The sequence below is a fragment of the Pantherophis guttatus genome, chromosome 5 (assembly GCF_059756535.1).
Source record: "Pantherophis guttatus breed Tessera chromosome 5, ASM5975653v1, whole genome shotgun sequence".
Taxonomy (NCBI): domain Eukaryota; kingdom Metazoa; phylum Chordata; class Lepidosauria; order Squamata; family Colubridae; genus Pantherophis; species Pantherophis guttatus.
In genome coordinates this window covers 99,541,536-99,558,084 of record NC_142067.1, presented here as the reverse complement: position 1 = coordinate 99,558,084, position 16,549 = coordinate 99,541,536, and the positions used below count along the sequence as shown (strand labels likewise).

Sequence of the window (16,549 nt, the reverse complement as noted above, 5' to 3'; positions counted from 1 at the left end):
TAGTCCGCTGCACCAGCAAGGCTTCATTATAGTTCTGAAATTTAATTTCAACTATAGTCCTAAAGCCATATTCAAAGAGGGTAGCCTACTGTTTAACTGTTTTCCATGCTTCATTAAAAAAAAAGGGGGGGGGAAGCAAGATCTGTAGATAGGCTGTTGCAAGAAAAAAATGGGATGGAACAGGTGGGCTTGCAGTACATTATTTTGTGTTTCTCTCCTAAGCTCATCAAACGTGCATGCATCCTGAAAATGGGTGTGGAAGAAAACCAAAAAGCACCATCGGCTCAAGTTTTTTTCTAATCCGGGGTACAAACTGAGAAGAGGCTGTACCTAGAAATCTTGATCGTGCCATACCTTATGAACCTGATGGGTTATCGGGCGCTTAGAAGAAATTGGACCAGTTTCGCAGCCATGAAAGACGACCGGCCCAGCACGCCCGAGACGCCTCTTATCGGACTTGAGAGCCTGGGCGCTGCGGGGACATCCCTTAGCAACCCCAACCCCTTGCCCGATCCCCTACCTCTCGCGAGACCCTCTTTGGGCACGGGGGCTGCTCTCGCGATGTTTCCCAGCAAAGGTTGGCGGTTGAAAGAGGAGCGAAAGGAAACCGGGCTGAAGCTTTAAAGCGGCGGAGTAGGGAACGATCGCAAAGGCTCCGCCAATAGAGCCGGAGTCATGGAGGCTCCGCTTCAGCGAGAATCCCCACGTCGCGTGTCAGAGACGCCGTCCTCCTCTCCGCCCCCGCCGCCGCCCCCGCCTTCCAACCTGCCGCCGGGCAAGCAGCAACGGGAAGAGAAAAGAGCGGCGCTGAGCAAAGTAAGAGGCCGGCGGGCAAAGGGAGGGGCTCCCTCCAGCACCAAGGACAGCGAGCTCGAGGAAGGAGCGGCGGCGGAGGTGGGGGGGGGAGTGGGAGGAGCTACCGCACCTGAAGCGCTGAGGGGCCTTCGCGAGGGACAAAGCGCGGGTGGGGGCGCACGAGACCGCGGCCCGGGACACACGGAGGGGACGGAGCGATGCTGAAAGGGCTGTTGGGCTCCGGGTTCCATAGCTTGGGTCCAGCCCCGTCCTGCCCAGGAAACACGGTCCGCTTTGTAAAGGAGAAGATTTGTCGCTCAGGGTTGACATGAGGGGTCCTTGGTGCTCTCTGAGCTTTCTTGCAGAGGTTTCACTCCAAACTATGGTCACTCATGCACTTCCTGCCTGGACTACTGTAATGCTCTCTACATGGGGTTCCCCTTGAGGAGCACCCGTAGGCTCCAACTGGTCCAGAATGTGGCCGCACGGGTGGCTATGGGAGCGACATGGCGCTCCCATGTAACACCTCTCCTGTGCGAGCTGCACTGGCTCCCGGTGGTCTTCCGGGTGCGCTTCAAGGTATTGGTTACCACCTTTAGAGGGCTCCATGGCTTAGGACCTGGGTACCTACGAGACCGCCTTCTGCCACCGGTAGCCTCTCACCGGCCAGTACGTTCCCACAGAGAGGGGCTCCTCAGGGTGCCGTCGGTCAAACAGTTTCGACTGGCGGCCCCCAGGAGCCTTCTCTGTGGGGGGACTTGCCCTTTGGAACGAGCTCCCCCCAGAGATACGGAGGATCCCGGATTTACGCACTTTCCACCGTGCCCTCAAGACTTTTTTATTCCAACAAGCTGGGCTGGCCTAACTTTTTTTAATTGCTTAATTTTAATTTGCTTTTTAAAAAGGTGTTTTAATTAGTATGGGCCAAATTTGTTTAATATGTTTTAAATTGTTTTAAAATTTTATATTGTATGTGTTCTATCTTTGGCTGTTCACCGCCCTGAGTCCTTCTGGAGAAGGGCAGTATATAAATCCAAATAAACCTAAACCTAAACTAGGTGACATCATCAGTACTAGCACTGATAGTCTCAAAGGTGCTTTTTTTCAAGAGGCAACTGGACTTTCTGGTTTTTCTTTCAAGACGTTTCGCTTCTCATCCAAGAAGCTTCTTCAGCTCTTGGATGAGCTGGAGAGTTTGGAGACAACCCTGCCCTGGATGACTGAGAATCTCCGTAGACATTTAGCACTGATAGTGTTACCTAGTTTGGGTAATGAAACATCTGCAAGAAAACAAGCAAGCTCAGAGAGCACCAAGGACCCCTCACGGGGCTCCCTGCTTTGTCCGCCTGGAGCAAATAGAACCCTTCTTTCAAATCCTCATGAGGACAGAAGCAATCAGTGCAGCCATCTCATCATGATGATCATCCTTGTTCTTTACATCATGTACCCTCAGAACTCTAAGATGGGAAAACAGGTGGCCATCCAAGTGGGATTAATGCAGCACCACCCACTTCAAGACAGAACTGTCAGGAATGAGGGAGGCTGAGAGATAAGCCAAGGGCCCAAAGTTATAGCTGAATGGCATGTGGACAGCATTGTGCTTCTCAGGAATATTATTTAAAATAATAATATTTCTAATGGGAGGTGTATTTTTTAAAAAAAAATGCAGATCAGCAACAGTAAGCTTGTTTTGAGTGTATTGCAGGCACTGACATGAGAAAAACTGTTGTATGCCCGGTTTTACCGGTATTGTTTTGCAGGTAGTTATTCGCCGGCTTCCTCCTAACTTTACTAAGGAGCAGCTAGAAGAACAACTCCATCCACTTCCAGCTCATGATTATTTTGAATTTTGTTCCTCTGATCCCAGGTGAAGCATTTGTATAAACCACGACAATTGTTTATTTCATGTTTGTCTGTTGCTATTAACATAGGATGCATTTTAGTTAAAATGTTTCTAATACAAAGGATGTATAACAGTACTCTACTGTTCATTAATGGCATATTTAATGCTATTCATTCTGTACAGATTGTGCTGCTGTAATTATCATGGCACTAGAACTCAAATCAACGAAATTGATTTGTGGGAGATTCACAGCAGGGAGCAGGAATCATGTAGGGTTTGGATGTGTTAGGAGTATTCTCTCATGCATATTTGAGACATTAAAATTTACTTTTTCTAACTGAAAATAGTTTAAGAATGGACAACATTTGACCATTCTAGCCAGATTGAGTGTATCTTCTGAGAGATTCACCCATCCATTCATTATTTCACCTTTATTGAGTTATAAAAAAAGTAACTGAGTTATTTTTTGCAAATAGCTCAAGGTGGCAAACATATCCTAGACATCTTCTTACACTTATTTTCCCCACAACAACAGTCCTGTCAAGTGTGTTGGGCTGAGAGAGAGTGACTAGCCCAAGGTCATCTAGCTGGCTTTCATGGCTAAGGTGGCACTAGAACCCTTAATTTCTATGCTGTTTCTTTAGCCACCAGCTCAAACTAGTTCTCATATATATCTTCTTATGTGAAGAGTTGCAACTAAATAAAAGTAAATCACATCATATATTACTACTGTCTTCTCTAATGAGATATCAGGCTGTTATGGCCATTTCAGAGACTGGAATGTAAATTTTTAAAATCTGGATTGTTAATGGATCATTGTTCTGTGATATGATGTTGTGTTTCTCAAAAAGTAATTGAAACGTTCATGGTTTAGAGAAAACTTTGTAATGTCAAATAGCACAACTACTCTGCTTACAGCATTCTGGTCGTTTGATTCTGTCAACATGAGGACCATGATTATTAGTACAAAATAGATTAAATTTTGCCAATGTATAATTTTTTCCTATATTATCATAAGTGTGCAAGATTGTGAAAGGCACCAAAAGGAAAGGGAAAAGGGGAAAAAACACAGATTTGTTTTTCTTATCCAAATACAAAATCTTAAGTTGCTTGTTTATTATAGCATTGTATAACATTATCACTATCATATACCTGTGTTCACAGACTAGGGTCATATACCGCAGTAGTACGATTTCATTATTTTGGCATACAGTATTGTGGCTTTAGAGCATAATTTATTATTTAATATGTTGTACAAACTTAAGCAGTTGCAATCTATTAATAAACAAAAATTTAATCACACTGTAGTATAAAATGTAACTAGGAAACTGGAGTTCATTGGGAATCAGTATCAAAAAGAAGTTTTAATTTTCATCACTTGATCTATTGCTCAGAATCTTCTCTTTGAATGGAAGGCCTAATTTGATCTAACTTGCCTCCATTGTTTCCCAGGCCTTTTTTGCTCAATTTACTTGCAGCCAAAGTAGGAATGAAGTTATAGTGGCTTTCAAACCTTGAAGGTGAAGTCTGTGAAAACTAGGTTGGTTGAATAATAGCACATTTGCATAGAGGTTAATGATTATTAAGAATTTATAACGCATAGCATTTCTGATGGTCTGTCTTTTCATTAAATATATAGATATAATGGTTGCTTTCTTTGAGACATATATTTGTATAATTTTCCTTTTAGAACTTACATGCAAGTAACTGAAATTCACTCTTGTTGCAGTCTTTATCCCCACCTCTACTCAAGAGCATATATTAATTTTAGAAATCCTGATGACATCCTTCTTTTTAGAGATCGCTTTGATGGCTATGTCTTCATTGACAATAAAGGTAACTCATAAATTACTCATAAAGGATCGATACAAATGTATGGAACACAACAGACCCCCAAATTTATGTTGCTAAGTGAGAAATGTGTTGTGAGTTGTGTCCCATTTTACGACTTTTCTTGCCACACTTGTTAAGCGCAGTTGTTAAATTAGTAACACAGTTGTCAAGTGAATCTGGCTTCCCCATTGACCCTAAGACACTGCAACCATCATAAATATGAACCCATTGTCAAATGTACAGATTTACATCCAAATGTAAATCTGAATGACGATGGGGATGCTGCAATGGTCATAAGTGTGAAAAATGGTCATGTCACTTTTTTCAGTGCTGTTGTAACTTCGAACGGTCACTAAATGATTTGTCATAAGTCAAGGACTACCTTGATCCACAACGGATCTCATTGATGACCATCCATTGAATTCTTGAAAGCAAAATTCTATTTAAATGTGTTTGGTTTTTTGTTACATTCTTTTCTAACACTTAAAGCTCTGGCTATATGACTGAAAGTGAGCTCAAGTGGAGTGTATATTTATGTAAGATATATATATATATCTTACATAAAAGTTAGTGCCTTTGTGGTAGACTGCTACAAAAATATTCAATGGCATCAATTGCTTTGTACTGTACTTTGAGAGGAGACTACCTGGACTACCCAAAGTCTAATCTAAATTCAACAATAGAAAAATCACTTCAGAGAAGGGTAATGACAAACTACAGTATTTCCATATGGTTGCTTTAAAAAAAGGACCTTCCTGATGTCATTTGAGCAACGCTTAACTTGAAGGAAACTTCTTTGAAGCAATATGAAGGAGATCCTGATGTGATCATTTATTGTAGATCTGGTGGATTCATAGAAGTTTGCTCTTGTGTACTGATTTCCTTTCCTGGTTTGATGCTATGTGTAATAAGCTTGAATCAGATAAAATAGGATAGATAATTTTGATTCTGACATTTGTTCTCAAAAGAACTTCAGTTTTAAAATTAATTGTCCTTTATAATTCTGTTCCTTTGTGATTCTTTAAAGGTTTGGAATATCCTGCTGTTGTTGAATTTGCACCATTCCAAAAGATTTCTAAAAAGAAACTAAAGAAGAAAGATGCAAAATCTGGAAGCATAGAAGATGGTACACTTTTTTGTTGGTGGTAAAACTTGCTTATTGTAATTTAAGATGAGCTTCTTTTGCAATACTTTGCTTTCTGTATTTTTCTTTCACAGATCCAGAATATAGAAAATTTTTAGAAAGTTATTGTGCTGAAGAAGAAAAAATATGTGCCAACCCTGAAACACTTCTGGGAGAAATAGAAGCAAAAACAAGAGAACTCATTGGTTTGTTAAGCTAATTTTTTCCATTCAGTAATTAAAAGTTTTTCTAATTAGATGTTCATGTTTTACCTTGCTTATTGAACCTCTTAAGTCATATGAAAAATTATGATAATGGCAGCTTTTATTTGTTTTCTTCTATTGAATTAAAAAAAACTCGCTCATGCTTTCTAAAGGACATTGCACTAAGTTCAGACAACGTATTGATGAATTTGGGGGATTATCCATAGAAATATTTTATGGCTAGTCTAGGAAATATATAAAATAGTATTTAAATCCTGAATAAATCTAATAACAAGACACTTAAATACACATAAGTTTTATGAATTGAATGTTCAGCAGTAATTTTGTTTTTGATATTTGAGTAAATGTAACCAGTTAAGTGGAGAGGGACGCAGTGGCTCAGTGGCTAAGATGCTGAGCTTGTCGATTGAAAGGTCGGCAGTTCGGTGGTTTGAATTCCTAGTGCTGCGTAACGGAGTGAGCTCCTGTTACTTGTCCCAGCTTCTGCCAACCTAGCAGTTCAAAAGCATGTAAAAAATGCAAGTAGAAAAAATAGGGACCACCTTTGGTGGGAAGGTAACTGCGTTCTGTGCGCCTTTGGCGTTTAGTCACACCAGCCACATGACCACGGAGACGTCTTCGGACAGCGCTGGCTCTTTGGCTTTGAAACAGAGATGAGCTTCGCCTCCTAGAGTCGGGAACGACTAGCACATATGTGCGAGGGGAATCTTTACCTTTACCTTTACACCAATTAAGTAGAATTTTTTTCCTGTGATCTTTGTTATTTCATAGCACAGGTGCCTACAATTGTGTTGTAGTATTTCAGTGCTATCTTCCTTTTTTGTATAAATGTTAAGATTCATAAAAAGGACATTAACATAAAGTCAACCCATAATTAAAATAAGTTAGAAAAAAATAAGAATATGCTTTGGACAATAATGTCAACATACCATTTAGAAATATATCTAAAAGGATAGAGAGAGTCAGAAAAATGACTCCAACATTAGATTTGTCATTTCATTAGATAGTGGTTATTTATATATGTTCAGTTGCTAAGGCAAGGAATTAATAATCAATCAGTACTAATTTTAGCATTTTATGATTTTTCATATTTGTAGAAAAAGCTAGCTAGATTATATGAAGGTTCCCAAACATTACTTGCCATGACCTCTTAAAATGATAATTTAGTTTATCTGATATCCTTCCCCCCTTTTTACAAAATGAATGATTTCATTTTGCCTAGGAGTGGACAAGAAATAAATATACCATTTTTAACAATTAAATTATAATCTATATATCAAATAATATGACCAAAAACCTGACAGCTTTATAAAATAATATTTTTCATTGCTGCTATACAACAAAGCATTGAAATATTTTTAAATGAAAAGGATGAGCTTACTTCAAGTTGCATAATTTCTCAAATCTGAGTTATATATATATATTGGCTAGCCAGCCTCACTTCTTGTACCACTTTTATTTTTATGGTAGTTATTTTTTAGTGTGATTAGATCTCTTTATAGCAATTACTACAGAATAATCTAATCGTTTTGTCAACTTGTCTGGACAGAGTGGGTGTAAATTTTAACAGAGATCCAGTTTTGGGTGCACATGCTGTGCAACTTCTGCACCTAAAGCTGGAAGCTAATAAGATTATACTTTGCTCTTTTTTTTCCACGTTGCTTTAACAAGCTGATAGTCCTTTCAGTTAGGCAGAGCAAGTTCTGATCTAGAATCAGCAATCTAGCTATGGATGTGCAAGCCAAATGGATTCTCCATGCAAAACCGGAATCCATTTTAGATGAGCAAAATCTGTGGGATTGCGTGTGCGAGCTATCATTGAAATCTCATCAATGACTTGCTTCAAAGCTGGCTTCCTCCATACATTGAATGGAGGACATGAAGTATTTTTCAAAAGGTATAGAACTGTCCCCCAACTATAGATTATTAATTTTTCATTTCCCCAGACCAAAATGGCTGTGATTTCTTTTACCATCCTTGAGTCATCAGCTCTTTTAAAATTGTTCCCTATCCTCATGTTATTTACACTTGTGGGCTGATATTTATCAAGTTGCCTCTCTAATGGTACAGCCAACAAATGTTGATGGATGCATGTAGAGCACTCACTGTGGAGATATTGGCCTTGAGCAAAGTCCTATTGAGAGTCTTGTATATTATTATTTAGTAGTGAACTAAAATATGAAAATTCAATGCCATGTGTCCCTCTAACTTACATTAACATTTTCTGAAGGGAAAGATTGTGAATAGGATGTTGAGATGAGCAAACACTAGCTGTTGGAGGCAGGATTGGGTTAGGGTTAGGGTTAGAAGCAAATTGGAGCCCATCAGATTGTGTTAGTGTTTTAGTTAAGTGCCTGCCCAAACAAAGCAGAAACATGTTCTGGCGTTGATCATATTCTGTGTGTGCAATCCAACCCTCCACACCAGTTGCAACCACAGTCAAATCTGCTTGTGACCCCAATCCACCTGGGTTATAATAAAAAAAAATACTTGATTATTAATATTTTCATGTTACATGCTTTGAGTTTTTAGGGAAGAGTTATAAAATAATAGGTTATTGTTTTAACCTGAACTCTCTAAATAGCAGTCATCTAGACATTAACATTGGTACCATTAATAGCTATCCTTTTGTGATCTCTTGTCTTTGAAATGGAACTTTGTCCTCACTAATATATAAAACTATAATGAATTGATATAGAAATAATTTCCAGTTTTTTCCATGGCTGCATTTGATTGTTATTATAACTCTGCCAAAGAGTTCTTCCTTATTTTTCCCATTGAAGTAAAAGAGTAGCATACACAAGTGATTTTTTTCTATATTGTACTCAGCAGTTAATTGTTAGTAATGTTAATAATAGCTATCAGTAGCTATGGCGTACTGTTACAGAAATTTGAAGCCTACATTTTGCACAAATGTGCACTTTAATAATTTAAAAATAAATAAAAGAGTTATAAGGTATAAAAATCTCATCCATCAGATCAAAGGTGAAATAAATGGGGGTTTTTTGTACTCTAATTATTGAAAATAACAAGGAAAAATATTTGTTGGAAAAAATAAAAATTATTAAGATTTCTATATTGGTATTGCAACTATGAGGCTTATTTTATTGCTTTTTAAACTCCTTAGCAATCTGATAAATTGGAATATAGACAAATGTTTCTTTAGTAGCCCATGGATTAAATGAAATATTATTAATTATGTCTTATTAATTATCTTGTTAAATCTTATATGTTAACAAATATAAAACATGCTTATTTTAGGAATGGAACACTACATCACATTTTTTGTGTTTTAGCTAGAAGAACCACCCCACTTTTGGAATATATTAAAAATAGAAAATTAGAAAAACAGGTATGTTAGCATTTTGAACTACACCTTAAATATTGACTTCAGATTTTTGTAATAGTAATATAAATCAATGCTAACCTTTTCCAATATTTCAGAGAATTCGAGAAGAGAAAAGGGAAGAAAGAAGGAGACGAGAATCAGAAAAAAAACGGCTAAGAGAAGATGAGAAACGGAAACGTCGAGAGGAAGAAAGACGCAAAAGAAAAGAAGCTGAGAAACAAAAGAAAATTGCTGAAAAAGAAATAAGGATTAAGGTAATGCAGAAACTGAAAATATATTTTTCAGAATGTTTTCAGTGCTTTAATGGTACTAAACTTTCAGATTAATTCATGTTTTTGTGAAACATTTTTTAAAATGATAAATACATTTATACAATATTTCCCTTGCAAAGAAAAAAGTGATTTGTAAGTTTTATTATGGAGAGCCAGAAATAACATTTATCTTCAAAACTGAAGTTATTTCCTCCATATGCAAGATAATTGTGAAGGGAAACCATTTCCTTCACTACACTGCCAGACGTAAAAATTATTCCTAGGAAACTCAGCACCTCTGATTCATTTGAAAGTCCTGTATGGCATACTTGATTTATGTTTCCCCCAAAATAAGACATCCCCTGATAATAAGCCCAATCGGGCTTTTGAGCGCATGGCAATAAGGCCAAGTGCTTATTTCAGGGTTCAAAAAAATATAAGACGGGAATTCAGAGAAACATGGTATTTGTTATTTTCTATGTTATTAATATATTGTTAACTTTCTACAAATCGTAAAGATTTGTGGAGAATTCAGTAGGATTTGGAATATCAAGTATCACAGGGCTGGTTTAGCTTGTAAGATGAGCTTTTTTCAGTGTATTCTTATCCTTCCTCCTGTCTACTCTTCTTGAATGAGGATGAGGATGAGGCATTGGAGTTTTATAGAAAAGTCCCATTACTCAAGGCAGAGTTGCATTCTAAGATAAATTAATTTAAGAGAGCTCATGGGGAAAAAGTTTCCAACTTTGCTTTTCCTTCATCTCAAATGCTTCATTAGAGGCATTTCAGGTGACAATGGTGGAAAAATGGCAACTGGAACATTTTATTTATTTTTAAATAGTCATTTATCCTAGCATTCAAGGTATTGTTAACACAAAAAAAATGGATACTAGAGGACAAACTGTAGAGTATATATTAGATGAGCTTGGCAGTGAGATCCAGATGAATCTTAATTTTACCAATTTAAATCCATTGTTTCCAGAAATCTATGGAATTGGCTGTCAGAGGGAATAATGAGGAACAATTGAATTAATGGTTGCTTACATCTGGCCTACAGTAGAGCTGTTTTCTGTGTATGTATGGGGTTTAGGAGACTATTTGGCAAATAATACTAAATAGTGACAACATAACAAATAACTAATTTCACCAAAAGCAATGGATAAAACTCAGTTTTATATGTATTTATAAGAAACACATGAAAAAGATCAGTAAAAACACTCAGATGGTATAAGAAAGGACTCTCAATTCTATCCCCCGACCCTCATCTCAGTTATGGTTTACTGCCTTGTTACCTACTTGATAAATATAATAACTACATGTATATTCAAATATTCTTTAGCTTCTTAAGAAACCTGAAAAGGGAGATGAACAGACTACAGAAAAGCACAGAGAAAAAGAAAAAGGTGATATTGAAGACAACAAATGGGAGAAATCACCAGGACATGGGAGTTTAAAATCCAAGCCATTGGAAGTTCCTCTAAAGGAACTTAAGGAAAAGTGAGTATTTCTTTATTGGGCACTTTTGATCGCTGCTTTAAATCTTGTTAATTCCTTTAATCCTGTGAAATTAAATTTTTAAAACTGCACAGCAATATATTAATTTAACTCCTACAGTAAATCATTTTGTTGAAGTTCTTGTATGGTGAGTGGCAGAAGAAGCCATCATATGCTAACTTTTATTTTCCTGGCCTAGATCATAGAAATGTAAAGCTACAATTCTCATTTCATGATTATAGAATATTTGATAATTTATATGTCACTTTGCAGACTGATTACAATGAAGAAACATTATGAAAATAAGAAAATGTTCATTTTTAAAAAAATATTTGGTATTTAATGCTTCAACCATCAGATCTGTAGCAGAGCTAAAGAAAGAAAGTAAAATTGTTGCCATTTTATGAAGTTGATTCAATTACACTTTGGCAGTCCAATAATAATTCAAGAGTCATTCCACTAGACTAGACTTATCAGAGAGAGAGAGAGAGAGAGAGAGAGAGAGAGAGAGAGAGAGAGAAAGAGAGAAAGGATGGATGATGGCTGGCTGGCTGGCTGGACAGACGGACAGACGGCTGGATAGGTGGTGAGAGGTGCTAAGATTCTTACAATATTAAGAGTTGGTACCTGAACATTTGTTCCCTTTTCTCATTTCAGTGTTTTATTTTTTTCCGTCGTTTATTTTAAGACATGTAGGCAGAAATATTTTTTATTGATCTGTAAACTGTAGGGGGAACCTTTCCAGCTAAAACATGGGGTATAATTTTTTAAAATAAGCTTAGTTAACTGATCTCAGTCATTGGCCTGATTGCGGTAAGGCACTTGTAGACATTAAAATTCACAATCGGCATGTAGTCTGTTGAATTTTTTTCCTTCTAGCACATTTCTTCTCTTTTTCAAATTTTTGCATAGATATGAAGCAGAAGCTGTATTCCACTGTATTGAAGTACAGAAGTGTGGTTATTAGAATTCTGTAATGAAAATGCCAAATCTTAACTTCTTTCAAGCAAAAACACTCTTCTTAAGGAAAAGAAATAAATTTAGCAATCTCTTGTTTCATCTCTCTATCTCAAAACTGTTTAACTAGCTCCTCCAGATTAAAATATATTTGCACATTCTATTAGAAGAATATACTGTACCTCTATATTTTATTTTATTTTATTTATTGATTTACTTTTTTTAAAAAAATCTAGATTAATTTACCTTTTTAAATTGCCAGTTATCTTTATATACTATTCCTGAGTCTCCTTACTATCTGATTCAGTAAAGTGTCCCTTTCTCTGACAACTTATAGTGGGACATTATCTTAATTAGGAATAAATGAAATTAGAATGTAATTTCTAATTGGGTTCTTCAGAATCAGTACTTATTAATTCAAAAAGATGCTCACTATTTACTAAAAAGTTGGATGACTCTAGCAAAAATATTGCTCGATCATGGGAATTTTGGTATTACTCATTAGACTACCACAATTTCTTTTGCTTTTTCAGTCAGTTCCATAGCTTTTAATATCAGAGGATTAGAAAGAAAAATTAAAAAAGTATTACAAAAAAGATTTAACCAAATGCTTAAATTCTGGAATGAGCATTTACAATATACACCTTTATTTTTTATCATTTCCTTTTTCAACTGAATGCAAAATATAAAATTAAATGCAGGCAAACCTCCTTTTATTATTATTATTCATTAAATTCATATGCTGCTCAACTTGAGGTTCAAGGTATCTTTGAGCAGCCACGTAATAAAACATACGACTATAAAAATAATTATAAAAAGAGTTTAAAATAACAAAAGATTACAACAAACTAAAAGAAAAAAACACAGGTTTGGAGTTGAAAGGTGGTGGTGCCTTCTCTGTTATTGCACCAGCCATCTCCAGCCAACAGCTTCTCCTTTTGTGGCATCACTAACTATAATATAACCAAACTTATGTTCACTTGATTAATTGTTCAAGTTTACTCACCTTTAAAACACAGATCACAAAATGACAGTGATAAAGAACAAAGAGATTCAGAGAGAAGATTTCGTGAAAAAGAACCTGAGAGACAAAGGTATCGGTTGGAAGATGGCCGAAAGCACAGAACTCACTATGAATTTGACAAATATGTGAGACGGAATGAAGATGAACCGAAGTGGGAGAAAGGATACAACCAAGACCGAGGAAAGAAAGTGAACTACAACTACAGCTTCACTGTGGACACAGTTGACAAACTGGGTAAAGAGGACAAGTGTGATGACATGGCATCCAAAAAGGAGCGCATAAGAAATAAGGTTCTTTTATTCATTTAGGATAATCTTTCATTAGTAAAATTATATCAGGGGCACAGAGGATTTGCTTTTGACATCTCAGCATGAAACTTCTAACAACTATGTTAAAATAACATGAAAAAAATCCACATTTTATAAACTAAAGCAGTTAAGATACCCCTGCTGCTTATTTACATTTAAAATAAAATTATTACAAAGCCTTTTTCTTATGATTTTTTTTTCTTCCTAAAAGAAAAATATTCACCTGCTATACACAACTGAGTGCTTGCTGTCTTAATGAAAACTTATCAGGACTTAATCCACTCCAAAAAATCCTGACCTTACCTATTAATACACTATTACTAAAAAGCCTATTAGCCATAGTAGTCTAATAACACTGGTGCTGATAAATAACAAAGCACAAAGCAATTTCATGTGAGTGCCAGGGCAAGTTATCCCTTAAAAAAAAGGCAGAGATTTATTTTTCCGAAACGTTTTAAAAGAACACTTACTCCGTAAGAGCCTTATTGTTGATACTTCTGTTTTTAGAAGATGGGTATTTTCTGATATGGCACTTTATTCTTTGGCTGTATGCAGCTGCAGCAAAAAGAATGCCTTGCCTTGATGATGTAGCAGCAACGACAGTACTATCCATTGTGGATCACACAACCTTTGTCAGTTGCAACCTGATTATAATGAGTTAATTTATCAGGAATGTGAAGCTTTGCTTTAAACATGTTTTTTGAGAAGCATATCTAACTGATTCCAAGAAGTACATTCCCACCTCAAGTAAGTGTCTTTTAAATTGTGGATTAATCTTACACCATTGGTTATAGGATTACATCGGAGTTGTCGTTTTTCTCCTCCATTCCATTATGAAGACTCTTCAGCACTGAGCAAAAAGCTGCAAGATGATACATTTCTGTAGCACTCTTATATCCCGATCTCCATGCCTATTAGCTAGACAGGCCAATGTTAGATTAGCTTGCAATTGTTAACTGTGTGTGCCAGAAACTATTAAGTATTTTTTGTTTGAATATTATTATATCCATATTTGTATGAATTTAACTAGCAATTGTTCTACTGAGCATGAGGGGTAGGTACTCAAAAATTTTCCATGGGTTAGTTTGGTGCCATTTGTCCTCCACATTTTTCTCAGGTTGTTTTCTCCAGAATCTTTTTAGTTTGCTTGAATACTTGCCTCTCAGTGGTGAAAGGAAGGAGGGAGAGAGGGAGGGAGGGAGGGAGAGAGAGAGAGAGAGAGAGAGAGAGAGAGAGAGAGAGAGAGAGAGAGAGACTAGTTCTTATTAAATATAAGTAGTAGCAGAAATATTTCTTTATATATTCATTCATCTAGGCTGCATTGAGATCCCCAGTGCAATTAAATAGTTTTCTCAGAGATTTTATATTCTTTCTTTATTCTTTTTTGTTCTGCACAGGATCGCCCAGCCATGCAGCTGTACCAACCAGGAATTCGCATTCGAACACATATGGGACCTACAAGTAGGTTCTATGACTGTGCTGAAAAAACTTCTCAAGAAGTTTATGACAGAAGGTATGAGGCAGACAACTCAGCTGGTGGTAGTTCTGAGAAGAGTGAAGATGTAGAATAAAATGGACATTCAGCTTTAAGATTTAGTGCCCTACAGAGAACTGAATGTTCTTAGAACTTGGCCGGCATTGCCAAGAAAATTCCAGTACAGCAATTTCATTCCTTTTTAAAGTTTTCTGTACGGAGTTTGGACCTCATGAAACATCACATAAAGTAAACATGAATGTGATTTTTTTTTAAAAAAAGGAAAGGATTTGTCAGCCTTGGAATCAAATTAAAGCTGGTTCTCTTCTTTTTCCATGTATGAGAATAGTATACTGTCAGCATATTTGGAAAAAATATGATTTCAAAATGTCTATAGATACATACATGGTCATTGTATGTATTTGTGCTAGATTAATTTTATACACATCACTAACTTCTGGCACATTCAAATGTGCATCTCTTTGCATAATGGAAGTTGTTTTTCTACATACACAAAGGGTATTTTGATTTGAGACATAGGGAAGTGATTTTGAGGCAATATAGCTGAAAATAGAAGGTAGAGTTTGGAAGTTCTAGTAACCCCAAACATATTTTAAATTGCTGTGTTTTGTATAAAACTTTTGAGAAATTGCCACATCTGCTAAACAAAAGGAATATTTAAGATATTTATTTCCAGACATTTTCACTGAAATGTATTTACTATCTTCTACAAATTACATTAACTATACACTCGCAGTCCCAAAGGTGCGTTTCAAATGTCTCCATAGACATTTTCACACTCCCAGATTTGTATGTATATACAAAAAAGTGTTGTACAAAATATAAGTATATTTATATCTGTGGGTGGAAGAAAGAAATTACAGTATCTTAGATTTGGTCCTGTCAGTAGTTTTGTCCCAATATGTAATAATTACAGCAACTACAACTTTTAATGTGAATCATCAATATGTTTATAATTAATGCAATGTTTGCATCATTATCGTAGGACAGTGCTTAATCTGCTATAGGATCATGGTTAAAAGATACCTTTACAGAAAGAGGTTGATGAAGGTAGTTTGCAAGGATATAATGGCACAACATTCATGTGATTAAAAGAGCTGTTTAAGGCTTATTTCTTTCAGGACCTTCATCTCTGCCTTCCAACCTCATACATCCACCAAGAGAACAGCAACAATTTAAGCAAAATAGCTTTCAATGGGGGGTATGTGGACAAGGGAAGGGTCAGCACTAGCTTCTGGCCATTCTTTATAGGACTTCAGAGAAAACAGAGTTGTGATGAATGGGCCTACCCTATCATATTTAGCCTCTTTTCAGTGTCATAAAATGTTGGGTAAGTGTCAAATCTATTTTTAACTTTCTTAAACTGCATTTACCTTTCATTCTATTACCTGAAAAAAGGCTGACTCAAGTCTGAATCTATAATGCAACATTGGCCTTTCATGAAATTACATTTTCAAAACCTTTTGCCTTTTTTCAATATGTGGATTTATTCGTTGTTTTTTGTATATAAATATTTCATGAAATATATTTTTACATGGCATTGATGGAACTATTTTGGGTTATAAATAGATTATACAGCAGAATGCACTGTACCTGCCACAGGTTCCCTCTGTTCATTATGCTATTAGAATACATTGTGATAAGATATATCTTCTCATTTTTTGTGAAAAAAAATTATATATATCATAAGGGCAAGTCATAAAATCAAAAATGTTGATAATGTTAACTACTTTTTAATCTTGTTTTGATTTTTTTTATTACTGTATTATCAACATTTGTTTTAATGTAAATAAAATACATTTTTGTTAATTTCAGTCATTGGAAGATTAAACTGAAATCTAGTCATCCAAATA

General features: G+C 36.0%; 1 protein-coding gene across 5 annotated transcripts; it reads left to right on the top strand.

Annotated features, from left to right (window-relative positions):
• Positions 1–525: 525 nt before the first annotated feature.
• UPF3A (UPF3A regulator of nonsense mediated mRNA decay) lies at positions 526–16,547 on the top strand. Of its 5 annotated transcripts, XR_015734541.1 has the most exons (11): positions 568–816; positions 2,556–2,662; positions 4,329–4,474; positions 5,499–5,597; positions 5,690–5,800; positions 9,115–9,170; positions 9,263–9,421; positions 10,758–10,915; positions 12,889–13,183; positions 13,757–13,948; positions 14,599–16,547. XR_015734541.1 is itself a non-coding variant. In XM_087895395.1 (10 exons), the coding sequence occupies exons 1-10, from the start codon at positions 676–678 to the stop codon at positions 14,664–14,666; spliced, it is 1,245 nt and encodes a 414-aa protein (XP_087751521.1). In that variant the 5' UTR covers positions 526–675; the 3' UTR covers positions 14,667–16,547. The 5 variants fall into 5 exon arrangements, 4 of the variants coding, with proteins under 4 accessions (XP_087751521.1, XP_060542409.2, XP_087751520.1 ...); XM_087895395.1 differs by lacking the exon at positions 13,757–13,948 and having other exon boundaries at positions 526–816; positions 4,368–4,474; positions 12,889–13,127; XM_060686426.2 differs by lacking the exon at positions 13,757–13,948 and having other exon boundaries at positions 546–816; positions 4,368–4,474.
• The last annotated feature ends 2 nt before the right edge of the window (positions 16,548–16,549 follow it).